Source organism: Apis mellifera, linkage group LG14 (assembly GCF_003254395.2).
Source record: "Apis mellifera strain DH4 linkage group LG14, Amel_HAv3.1, whole genome shotgun sequence".
Taxonomy (NCBI): Eukaryota; Metazoa; Arthropoda; class Insecta; order Hymenoptera; family Apidae; genus Apis; species Apis mellifera.
The window spans coordinates 6640001-6653219 of NC_037651.1; the positions used below are offsets into that span (position 1 = coordinate 6640001).

Genomic DNA, 13219 nt, shown 5'->3' on the forward strand with positions numbered 1-13219 from the left:
ATTCTATGTTCAGTTTGGTACTGGTTTAACTAGCGAACGAAACGTATATTAAGAAACGAGTCGTTTAATTGCAATTATTATACGTGTACTAAATTCAACGTAGAATGGTGCTGATAATAAAATATAATATATACTTCGCAAAGTATATTATAATATAAAAAGAGTCTAAGATAGATATTAGCGGGTATGCGTAGTTGAATATAGAAATATAATTGATGTATATTATATACACACAGTGTAAGAGCGGTGTGCTTTTTACGATTGTGGATTATTATATATTCACACTACGTTACGTGAAATAGATTTTATCATCATATAATGAAAGATTTTTGTTATTCCACGAGTAGCTATTTATTTTTTTATTAATTCGATCTTTTTGCTAAATTTCTTTTGCTTATAGTATATTGCTAGAATAAGACTAGCAAGCTTGCAATAATTCAGTATTGTTAAGTGAATTATTAAATACTTATAAAATAATGAATCTATATGGTGCAATCTTAAGAAATATATTGATTAGATTTTTTTTGTTTTGTTTACCAATTAGTGATTGCACTTACTAATATATGTATAAGAGTCTATTGAGTTCATTTTCTTAAAAGTAATTATAAGTAAGACACATTCCACAATCTATAAAGCATGCCTCCTAAAACACAGAAATTGATGTATTAAGAAAAGAAAACATAAATTATACATAAAATGACATGTAGGTTGTACAACAAAAAATCTAAGTACTCAAAGATAATAAAAAAAATATATTACGTATAAGAGATGCATATATTTAAAAACAAAATAAAAACATCTGTGCATGAACATTATATAGATGGAAGAGCCATAGTAAAAAAAGGTATAGATTAAAATAAGTATGAATCTCTCCTGCAAATATATAATAAAAATCTCATTAAAAATATGAAATATACAATGCTCCAGTACATATATATTGTATTTATGTATTTACCTTTCTCATTTAGTTGATTTATTTCTAATTCTTTTCAAAGTGATAAAAATAATTAATGAATAATTAATTAAAAATATGCATTATTTTTAAATATATTTAATGTTTTATTCAATATTTGTTCCAATAATACATTTTGTAATTAAATCTAAATATATTTAGTCTTTTCACTTGCTAAGTATATAATATAATTTAAGATATTTGCATTAATACATTGTATTAATTCTATCCTATCACACGATTTACCATAAAACGTAAATCTAAATATGTTATTGATTCAATATATGGGAATAATTATTTTAGATCAATAGAAAGAAGCATATAATTTACAAAATTTCTACTTTATATTATTGATATTGTATGAATAATCATAGTCATATAATCTAACATTCTTAATGATAAGAAGAGAGATTTGAATATTTTGTTTTAATATTATATATGATATTCTAACCACATTAAACATCATATTATAAGAAATTAATTTCGAATAGATTTTATATGTTAAAATTTTTTTGCTTAAATATTTATAATTAATTTTTCAAAATTCTTTCTCTTGAAACATGGCAGTGTAAAGGCAGTAATATTTGAATTTTAAAATTCTTTCAAATTTGTTTCAATTGTGATTCAATATACATACATGTAGATATATCAAAATTGATTTCAAAATATAATTCTTTAAAAAAAGTATACAAATATTGTGAATATATACTTGGTGTAATTAAATAATGAGAAGATTGCTCATATTTAATTATTAAAATCATTTTGATTAAAAAATATTTTAAGAACATATAAAATATCAGATATTTATAAATATTTATAAACATTATCTTATTTCTAAACATTAAAAATTCATAAAACGGCAACTTTAAATTTGACAATTTAATATATAATTGCAATTATTATATTTATGCCATTTATAATTCAGTTGTCATATGTGATGTTAATGCTTGCACACGAGTAGCATTACAACTTTTGCATAATACATGATCATCCAAAGGATAACAGCCGCGTCCTTCAGAATCAGAAGATAAAATCAATCCACAATCTTCACATTTATAGCATTGAATATGAAAACTGCGATCTAATGCTACAACACGTACAGTTTCATCTTGACCTGGTTCTGGCATAATTGGTAACTTACAAACGCAACAACGAGGTGCAAATTTTCTATAAAATAAAAATATTAATTTAAAATTATAAAATTAATTATTATATTTGATCAATTAAAATATACTTACTTGTGGAAACATTGTATACAATGAATTTGATTTGTAGCATCTACTGTAAATGGTATGCCATCCAAACTTTGTCCACAAACTACACATGTAAAACAGGATGGATGATAAGGTTTTCCAGTGGCTCTTAATATTCTATCAAGTATTGGTCTTGTGCAAACACAACACTTTTCTAAAGTATTTAAGTAATCTTCTTCGCAATAAGGTTTGTTCTCAAGTGAATAAAAAGGTTTACCCTGTAGATTAACTTTACAAACATAACAACAGAAACAATCAATATGAAACACTTTATCCATCGCGGAACAACCGGTACCTTCGCCTTCAACTTTACGACCACATTGTGCACAAATTCCATATATATCATTATCTTCAGCATTATCTTCCATTCCTTGAACCAATAGATCAGTAAGAACATCCACCTAAATCAAATATAATTTTTGAAAAACAATTTTTTTATCAGTTATTTAATAGAAAAATTAATATATATATATATATATATATAAAAGATTATATATATATATATATTATTATACATACTTCCTTAACGGGAGATACTTTTCCTTGAGGCTGAGTAGATGTAGCAGATCCATAACCAGAATACATAGAATAATTACAAGATAATTGTGATGGTGGTCTAGGATTAATTGGTTCATATATAGATTCATATGTAGAACTGGATTGTGAACTTGGACCATAAATATCATTTGGATAATTATCAGGTGGAAAATCAGTTTGATAAGTAGCACGTCTTAATTCACTATAACTAGACGATACAGGACTTGGTGGAGGTGGTAATTCTTCTGGTGGTGGTGGAAAAGAACTACCTGGTACACATGGAACATATTCGGAAGGTTCTGGTGGTGGTGGTAAATCATCTATAACATATAATATTTAATATAATATTAAATAGTATATATATAATATAGTATTAAACTAATAAAAATAATTTATAAAAAATTATATTTTTCATAACTGACCATTATTATGTGCAGAAGAAATATTACAATATGTGTTTTCTGGTTTAGAATTCCATTGAATATTGCTATAAATTATGTCTTTTTCAGTTTTAGTTGTTTTATTAATTGGTATAGATATTGGAGGATCTATATTGCTATAAACAATGTTTCTTGTTGATCTTGAATGATCTTCAATTGGTACTTGAGGAGCTGGCATATTGCTAATATTTGAATAATGATTTTTTTCATCATATCCATATTTTGGCTCAAATTTCTCATCTGATTGATGAATATAGAAATTTTCGTTGTTTTGATAATTTTTAGAAATATCTTTTCCATTTGTGGTAGATGAAAAATCATTTTTTTCCATATTTAATAGCACGTATGGTGAAGGAGAATTTACATACAAATTTGGTGGTTTTTCATTTTGTCCAGAATTATTAAGTAATGTACTATATGATGGTACAGATGCAGCCTTTATGGTATAACTTTGTGGTACCTGAAAAATATTTTATATAATTAAATTCTATGTAATTAAATTATTTGAAAAAATGTATTCTTGTTAATTTTACCATTAATATTTCCATACAATGATGGAATAGTCATGAAAAAAGAACATGATATTAATAATAATAAAATTATATTTACATAATATACTGACCTGTGGCTGAGATTTTTTTGGTTTTGGAGGTACAGCTGGGCCAACTTTCTTTCCAGATTTGATAGTTTTAATACCATCTCCGTGATTAATTTGCAAATTTGCGATTTGTTGCTCCAAATTACTAACATTAGACATTTTTCTGCAAGCAACACTACTACATATTTTTATTTTTTCTTTATATTAAACGAAATATATGAATTTAATAAAAATCAATATGAAAAAAATTATATAAACAAATATAGATATATTATATTTGTGTTTAAAATAGTATAATATAATGGTAACGTTATCGCAATAAATTATCAGTTTGATTTTGTATTTGTCAAATAAAACTATATGCTACCTGTGTAGCTCTATTACAAAATGGAACTAACCCCATTGAAAAAATCATTAATTTTACCTGGTAAGTTAATAAATCGTTATTTTTTTTATAAATATCTTGTATAAAATAATTTTTTCGAAATCAAAATAAAGTAATTTTTAAGAAGTCGTCAGATATACTCTGCACTTAACCGTGACACAACTGAATGGCTGACTCATAAATCTCTTATCTTGTAGCTTTAAAAATTCCTTTACAATGACTTTTTCATACATATAAATTTAATAACTATAGTTTTCTTTTTCTTTTATAGTATAATATTTAACCAATAATTAAAGTAGCGTGTTCATTGCTTAAAAAAAAAAAATTATTGATAATTTTGATGTATGTACGTATATAAATGGCCTAATTAATAATTCTCTATTATTTTATGAAGAAATCTGGGAAATTAAAGCACATTTATTTTTAAACAAGCTTCACCACACCCTAAATCGTACATCACAATATTGCACATTATTATATAGTTTAATTAAATGAAAAAAAAAATATCTTTGATCCGAATGTCATAAATTCATTTAAAGTACATTTTTCACTAGGGATTTCAACTCTAAAAATTTAATATATTTAATAATTTTTATTTAAATAATTTATAAAATTATATAATTTTAAATTATAATTTTTAGTATAAATAAATTATTTTTTTTAAAAAGATTAAATGAAATTTAATTATTTTTTGTTTCTTTTCTTTATTTTTTTTTTAATATTAATTTCTTTTAAATATGTGAAAGTAATACGAATTACACAGATTAATATTCAGCGCCATTTTTAAAAATATGGTTTCGATGCAATATAAACATTTTTAATAATAGATAATTAAATAATAGAAAAATAATTTTTAATATACTTGACCTCATTATCTATTATGTTTCTATATTATTTAAAATATTAATAAAGCATATATATAATATACGTTTATAATATGTATATTAATATATATATATATGTTTTTAAATATTAATAATATAGTTTATTAATATTTGTCTAATGTTAAAAGTTTATTAATGTTTAACATATTTTTATTTTTATTATATATATTTTATGAACAAACTTCATAATCAAAAAAGTTTTACTATTTTAGCAGACAAAAAATGTTTTACAGAAAATATATTTTAAAAATTTATCTTTATTATTATAATTATCTAATAAATTATAAAAACAATTGATTACTGAATAATTAAAAATTGTTTTATTTTTAATCTGTTTTTTTTTTCATAAGCCATTGAAATATTTATAACATTACACATGAAATTTTTGTAACATTACATAACAAAAATATTTTTTATTATTACAAATGTATTCATTTATATTTATTTATTAAAGACAAAGAAATTATATATTATATTTCTAACAAACTAATATATGATTCTATGATGAAACTAATATATGAAAGATATTTTTGTCAAAGATTATATTTTTTATAATCGTATATCAATATTATTTAATGAATATATTGATAAATATTGATAAATTAATATATCATTTATATTAATATATAAGAGAAACATATGTTTTCAATTATTTTATAATTATAAATATATATAAATATATTAATTATAAATTAAAGATTATATCTTAAAATACCTTATATTCTATTTATAATTATATTTTTTATTCGATTTAATGCATTTATTAATATTTTTATTTTAATTTATGTTTATTTTTCTGTCAAATTATTATTTATTATTATTAATTTATTTTTATTTTAAAACAAATTTTTTATACAGTCTTAAAAGTTCTTTTATGATAGAGAAATAAATAGATAATAATAGATAATAAACTGATCGTAAAATTTAGATTTTAGATAATATTTTTGAATAATTAAATTTATTACAATACTAATATTACAATAATTATATTAAAAAATGTTTAACTATAAATGTTCAACTAAAAAAGTTAACATTAAAAAATTTAAAAAAATATAAGTTAGAAATAAAAGATTAGAATCTTTTAAAGGAATTATTTTAATTTTATATTTAAAATTTACAAATATATAAAAATATAAAATCTTTATTCTAATATAGAAATTAATATAGAAATTAATCGATAAATTTTTTCTGAATTCAATAGTAGATTTTCCTTGTTTACTGGGATTATCCCGTATTATTCATAGTAGTAAAATTACTGTCTTTAATAATTTATATACTGAACGTCACTGATAACAATTATATTTATCTCAATGAATATAAAATATGATATTTTATGGATATGGTTGTTTAAGAAAAAATTATTCTTTTCCAATTTTTATTTGACTATTTTATTTAAATTTTTTATAAATTACAATTAAACAAAATAATTATATAATAAGTATTGTGTAATTATACATACATTATATAATTCTTATGCTGTTAAGAATTGACTGCTATCTGATATCTAATATAAAGAAGAAAACATTTGCTTGATATTCCAAGTTAAATATTTGGATCGAACTGTCCTCAATATAGAATGCAGTTAGTTATACACGATAATTTTATGATATTTTAATGTTCTCATTATATTTTGTTTAAAACTCGGAAAACTATGAGAAATCTCATTTTAAGAAATATATTTTTCTATCAATATGACAAAAAACACTTAAAAAAATACACAAAAGAACGCACACGTGTTAAAAATCAATAACAAATCCTCAATTTATCTAATCATTAATGATATATGATTAAATTTAGATATTAAGCTACGTGAGCAAATACAAGAAATTAATTATATCGTAATAGTTAAATTATCAATTAAAAAATTGTAACTAAATATTAACCATATTGATATAGTTTTTAAAATAAATTTTTAAATAGAATAGAAAAATAAATTTTATAATTTAAAAAATATTTGAATCAATTAATATTTATTAAAATATTTTTTACAATCTTAATAATCATATAATTAATAGTCTATTTCCAATCAAATATATAGAAAATTTTTCTTTTTTATTATGTGAAATATAAGTTTTATATAAATTGAAATAATATAGATAAATTTAAATTTTTTTCCAAGAAACATTTTGAATTCAATTTAATAATTATCAAATTAGTCAAATGAAGATTTTCATATAATATTGCATGATTTACATACGATAACGTATATAAATGTATCAAAATATTCCATATATTAAAGTTGATTAAAATATTAAAGTCATTTGTAATTTAAATCATATTCAATTGATTGAAAAATTAGATTTATATGTTCTTCGAATAAAATAACTTATAAGAAGCATCTTTTTTTCTGAAACAATGTAATAATAACAGACAATAACAAACAATAACAGATAATAACATAAAATGACAGACAACGTAATTATTTTTGTTAAAATAGAAAGATAATATAATGAATGTATTGCAGATTGAGCACTATAAGTAAGTTATTTTGATGATATAAATACAAATTTATAAAAAAATCGAAGTCACAAAGATTTTAAAAATTATTTGATACTGATAATGATAATGAGAAATATTCTGTAAAAGTTACATGCAGTTATTTTAATGCTGTGGGGAATCCCACACTTATATGCGCGGTTATAAATTCTATGCATGAATATTTAGTCACTGATGAGTTTGGATATCCCCGCCAAGATCACATTTGGTAATATTTCGGACAGAGAAGGGGAATATTGAAGAAAGATGCTTGTGTTGTAAGTCTTGTTCATTTGCCTTGTCGCAGCGCATTAGTTAGTGAATTCAGTTGATTGAAGGTTTTTGTTAAAATTTGTAGAGTATTTTATTTCAGTTATGTTTTTGTTTTAATCGTATATGAAGAAGCGTTTTTTTTTCTAAATTTTATGGTAAAATGATATTTAATCTATTTTTATATTTATTTAATTAATTTATCTTTAATTTATTTTTTCTTGCAACAAAGAAAATTTAATATTCATTTTTATATTAGTAAATAAAATATGTTACATGACTAATAATATGCATTTAAATATATACAGTTATATTCAATATATTTACACATTGTTTTCAATAAAATATTATTCAAATTTTTTATTATATTAATAACAATTATCGAATTATTAAATACAGATATATTAGATTTTATATAATGTAATTTATAATATATTATTTTTATTGCTTTTTTTTCAACTACAGTGAAGTGTTGAATTATATATAGAATTAAATATTTAGAATTAAATATATTTAATATATTTAAAAATATATTAAAAATTATTGATTATTTTTCAGAAAAATTTTATCAATATACCATGCAGAATAGTTATACTATTGATTCTAACAATGATTCAACAGTTACGACATTGTCTCATCAGTGTAGAAAAGAAGTACAGAATAATGAGAAACCAACTGAAAGTACCTATTTAACACCTAATAGTAATCAGACATACTTTGCTGATGAAAGAATTCACATACCAGAAACTGAAAATGTAATATATATTGATATCAATAAAGGCTAATGTATTAAATTTTAAATAGATGATAAATGATGATAAATAGATTTTTAATTATATTCATTTTATTTGATTTTTACAGAGTTTCTTTAGTTTTAGAAAATTATGGGCCTTTACAGGTCCTGGATTTTTAATGTCCATAGCTTATTTAGATCCTGGAAATATTGAATCTGATTTACAGTCTGGTGTTGCTGCAAAATATAAGGTATTTTTTTTTAATTATTTAATTTAATTTATTTGATTTTTAATTTGTTTAAATTTTTTAATTTTTTTAATTTATTATATTATTTTATTAGTTATTATGGGTATTATTAAGTGCAACCATTCTTGGCCTTATTATGCAAAGATTAAGTGCAAGACTTGGTGTGGTAACAGGTTTGCATTTGGCAGAAATGTGTTATAGACAATATAAAAAAATACCTAGAATAATTTTATGGATAATGATAGAAATAGCTATAATTGGTAGTGACATGCAAGAAGTAATAGGAACAGCTATTGCTTTGTCTTTATTAACAAATAAAACGTAAGTAATAAAATTCTTTCTATATTTTAGTGGGATTTTTAAAAAAAAAAATATAATTTATATTTATATTTTTTTAATATAATTATTTATAAATAATATAAAATTTATTATTCAGGATTCCTATATGGGGTGGTGTTCTTATTACAGTAATTGACACTTTTACATTTTTATTATTGGACAAATATGGTCTAAGAAAATTAGAACTTTTTTTTGGATTTCTTATAACAGTAATGGCTATTACATTTGGATTTGAGGTAAATTTTAAGGAAATAAATAAATATTATATGTAGAGTTTTAATATATTTAATATATTATGGATATATTTAATATATCTATAATATTTAGATTTAATATATTATAGATATATTTTTTTCATTTTATGAGAATGTTGATCTTTGAAGAGTCAATTCTAGAAGCCAAAACAAACATAAAAGTTGTTATACAAAAATATCTATTGAAATTTATATATTAAATTATATAGTAATTAATAATTAATGAGATGAAGTTAGAGTGAAGTATCTATTTTTTCACATTACTCACTTATTCTCTTTTCATTTTGCTTTGTGAATTGTTTATTGCAAATATAAGTTTAAATTATAACTTAATAAATAATTTAATTAATAAAAATTTTTATATATTAACTTTTGTATTTATTTTAGCTTCTAGTAGAATCACTATTTAAAAATTTTCCTTTTAAAAATTTTTTAAAAAATATATGTATATATAAATTAAAATTATTATTTTCAAATTTTAGTATATAGTTTCTGCTCCACCTGAAAGTGAAGTAATAAGTGGAATGTTTATACCTTGGTATAAAGATTATGACAGGAATATGTTACTACAAGCTGTAGGAATTGTTGGTGCAGTTATAATGCCACATAACTTGTATCTTCACAGTGCTCTTGTTAAAGTAAGAAAAGAACAAAGAGTATAAATAATCTTTTTTATGAAATTGAGGAAGTAGGCATTCTTATGTATTAAAATTATTTATCAAATATTAAATAAATATTAACATAATATTTTATAATTTATAGTCAAGGGATATTAATCGTGAAGAATCCAAAAAAGTAAAAGAGGCAAATATGTATTATTTTATTGAGGCATGCATTGCACTTCTGGTATCTTTTATAATTAATGTATTTGTTGTTGCGGTATTCGCGGATGGACTTTATAATAAAACTAATTTAGAAGTTGTAAGTACAAGAATTAAAAATTATAAGAGAAATTTTGTATTATAATTTTCAAAATAATATATTCATATATATTTCTTTACATTTTAGTATAATCTTTGTAAGGATAACAATTATACTCTAGGAATAGATACATTTACAGTAAGTAACAAATCATTTAAATATTTTATTTATTATTTATTTAAAAATGATATTTATTATTCATTATTTTTTATTATATTTCATTATATTTCAGTTATTATATTTCAATTTGTTCTTTACAGAAGGAGAATACTACTATTTCAATAGATCTTAACAAAGGTGGCATATTTCTCGGTTGTGCGTTTGGTGCAGCAGCAATGTATATTTGGGCAGTTGGTATTTTTGCTGCTGGTCAGTCTTCCACAATGACAGGAACGTATGCAGGACAATTTGCAATGGAAGGATTTTTAAATCTGCAATGGGCTCGTTGGAAACGAGTTCTCTTTACGCGAATGATCGCTATTGTTCCAACTTTTCTCGTTGCATTTTTTAGTGATATAGATAATTTAACTGGCATGAATGATATCTTGAATGCTATTATGACTCTTCAATTACCTTTTGCAACATTGCCAACAATAGCGTTTACTAGTAGTTCTCAGATTATGGGTGAATTCCGAAATGGAATGTAGGTTTTATTTTTATTTTTACATTTATAATTTTTTAGTTTTGTATACAATATTAATATATATTTTTATAAATTTCAGAGTTAATAAGATTGTTGCAACAATATTATCTGTTATTGTAATAACTATAAATATATATTTTGTGATAAATACTGTTCAAGAAGATTTACCGCATCACTGGGCAGTGATACTTGCCATTTCTATATATTCTATTTTGTATCTTCTATTTTGTTTGTATTTGACTATTCACATGGCTGTGAGTATGGGTGCAACTTCTCTTGGTAATCATTGGGTATGTATTAAATTGAATTATAAATAATAATTATAAAAAATAAATTGAATAATAAAATATCATTAATTATTTTATTGTTAATTTCTATTGCAGCTTGTAAGAAAATATATTGGAAATCCTGTAAGTACAAAACTTGGATTATCAAATCCTGCAATATATGCAAGGTAAGAATTGTATATATTTTATGTATAATAGAATTTCGTTAGTTAATTTAATTAATTGTTTTATAAAATTTACTAATATGAAAAAAAATTACTTTTTCCATTTATAAAATATATGTATTGTAATTAACAATGTAATATAATGAAGTACATTTTGTGTAGAATATATAATAATATGTATTTTTGTAAAAATTATTTTAAAATAACTGCTAATTTTATATAATTAAATAATTATATTTTATTTTATATTTGTTTATTTAATAAATAAATTTATTTAAGTAATTCATAACAATTTTACTTATATATTTTTTTAATAAATATTATAATGATTTGCATATGTTATATATTACTGTCAAATTTAAGAATAATCCGTTCATTGGCATTGTAATTGTCATAAAAAATTTAAATAAACATTATTATATATTCGTTAAATAACATAATTTTTAATAAAATAAGTTTAGATTTGCTTAACATAATATATTATAAAATGTTTGTTTAATATTATGTAACTAATTGCTCTATATCTAATATCATTAATTTTTAAATCTATGTATGTGTGTGTATATATGAAAAACAAGAATTAAGATATTGACAAGAATTGAATACAAAATGGAGTTAAAAATATTTATTGACCATCATATATGGTTTATGTTTAATATTAATATTATTAATATTATATATATATATATTATAATAAATACTAACACATAAAAATATTGTTTTTTTTTTTTTTTTACCATTTTATACTTTTTAAAAATGATATTATATAATTTTTATTATATTTTGGTTTATAAAATAAAAATTATATTCCAAAAAAAATTTTTTTTTATATTATAAAATGTACTTTTTTTTATATTTATTATTATTTTTTAAACATATAATATATTATATAAATTATTTCTTTTTCATACATAATACATAATACATAAATTCATAGTATATAAATTCTAATATAAATTCTTCAACATATGAAAAACTCAAAAAAATTCATATTATAAATTTTTATCACAATTAAAAAGAAATATATTTAATATTAAAAAATCACAACAACTTCATCTGTCTTCTTTAACTTTATATGGTATGTACTTTATCATCAAAATTTATATATTTTTTTTTTATATATTATATATTATATATTTTTTATATTTTTCAATATATAAAATTCTTAAAATCACTATAAAATTCTAAAAATAAAAAAAGAGTTATAATGATGAAACTAATAAAATATTACTGAAGTTATAAATTCCTATTAGTTATAAGTTGAAGATATAATTTGCTATAATTTATAAAATAGAAAATTAATAATAAAATATATTGTATTCAAAATTATTAATTATTTTATGTTTATCATTTGTCTATATTTATCATAGTTTTGTTAATAAATCATTTTATCATATGATTAACTAAATATTTCATTACACATACAATTTTAACAAATGCAAGCACAAACTTAACATATAACTAGATTTTTTTAATTTTTTTAAATACAAATAAATTTTTAACATTATTATAGTTTTATAATAAAGTATTAATCAAATTATATATTTTATTTCAATTATTTAAACAATTTTTTTAAATTCATAACATTTCAAATGTTTTTTTTTTTCTTTTATTAATTCAATTGATAAAATTAATCTAGATATTATCTATTTTTTTAATGTTTTAGGTCTAATCCAGCATTTAATATTCAAGAAAATTTGTCTGGAAACTTTACTACAATACCAGAATATTGAGAGAATATTATTGCAAATAAAACGTGATAAATAATATTTAATACTCGTGATTCGTACTGCTAAATTTTATTAGAATTGTATAAAATTAAAAATTATAAATGTC

General features: G+C 20.6%; 3 protein-coding genes across 7 annotated transcripts in view; 1 reads left to right on the plus strand and 2 right to left on the minus strand.

Annotated features, from left to right (window-relative positions):
* The window catches only part of LOC113219237 (probable serine/threonine-protein kinase clkA), a gene marked incomplete at its 3' end in the record, with an annotated part of 2290 nt that extends 1784 nt beyond the window's left edge, over window positions 1-506 (minus strand). The window contains exon 1 of the mRNA XM_026445179.1: window positions 1-506. This exon is cut by the window's left edge and continues 977 nt beyond it.
* A 1310-nt stretch (window positions 507-1816) lies between these two features.
* Window positions 1817-4712, minus strand: LOC412617 (lipoma-preferred partner homolog). Of its 3 annotated transcripts, none has more exons than XM_006563048.3 (6): window positions 4179-4712; window positions 3805-3943; window positions 3165-3618; window positions 2725-3062; window positions 2191-2606; window positions 1817-2119 (listed from the first exon to the last, which is right to left on the minus strand). In XM_006563048.3, exons 1-6 carry the CDS (start codon window positions 4193-4195, stop codon window positions 1867-1869), a joined length of 1617 nt encoding a protein of 538 aa, XP_006563111.2. In that variant the 5' UTR covers window positions 4196-4712; the 3' UTR covers window positions 1817-1866. The 3 variants fall into 3 exon arrangements, with proteins under 3 accessions (XP_006563111.2, XP_006563110.2, XP_006563113.2); XM_006563047.3 differs by having other exon boundaries at window positions 3165-3642; XM_006563050.3 differs by having other exon boundaries at window positions 1886-2119; window positions 2187-2606; window positions 3165-3642.
* LOC494509 (malvolio) lies at window positions 4153-13219 on the plus strand. 3 transcript variants are annotated; one of them, XM_006563051.3, is made up of 12 exons: window positions 4153-4207; window positions 8353-8549; window positions 8656-8778; window positions 8870-9096; window positions 9212-9350; window positions 9851-10006; window positions 10131-10289; window positions 10377-10427; window positions 10550-10932; window positions 11012-11222; window positions 11316-11386; window positions 13050-13219. In XM_006563051.3, the coding sequence occupies exons 1-12, from the start codon at window positions 4168-4170 to the stop codon at window positions 13114-13116; spliced, it is 1824 nt and encodes a 607-aa protein (XP_006563114.2). In that variant the 5' UTR covers window positions 4153-4167; the 3' UTR covers window positions 13117-13219. The 3 variants fall into 3 exon arrangements, with proteins under 3 accessions (XP_006563114.2, XP_006563115.2, XP_623946.3); XM_006563052.3 differs by lacking the exon at window positions 4153-4207 and adding an exon at window positions 7647-7802; XM_623943.6 differs by lacking the exon at window positions 4153-4207 and adding an exon at window positions 7809-7952.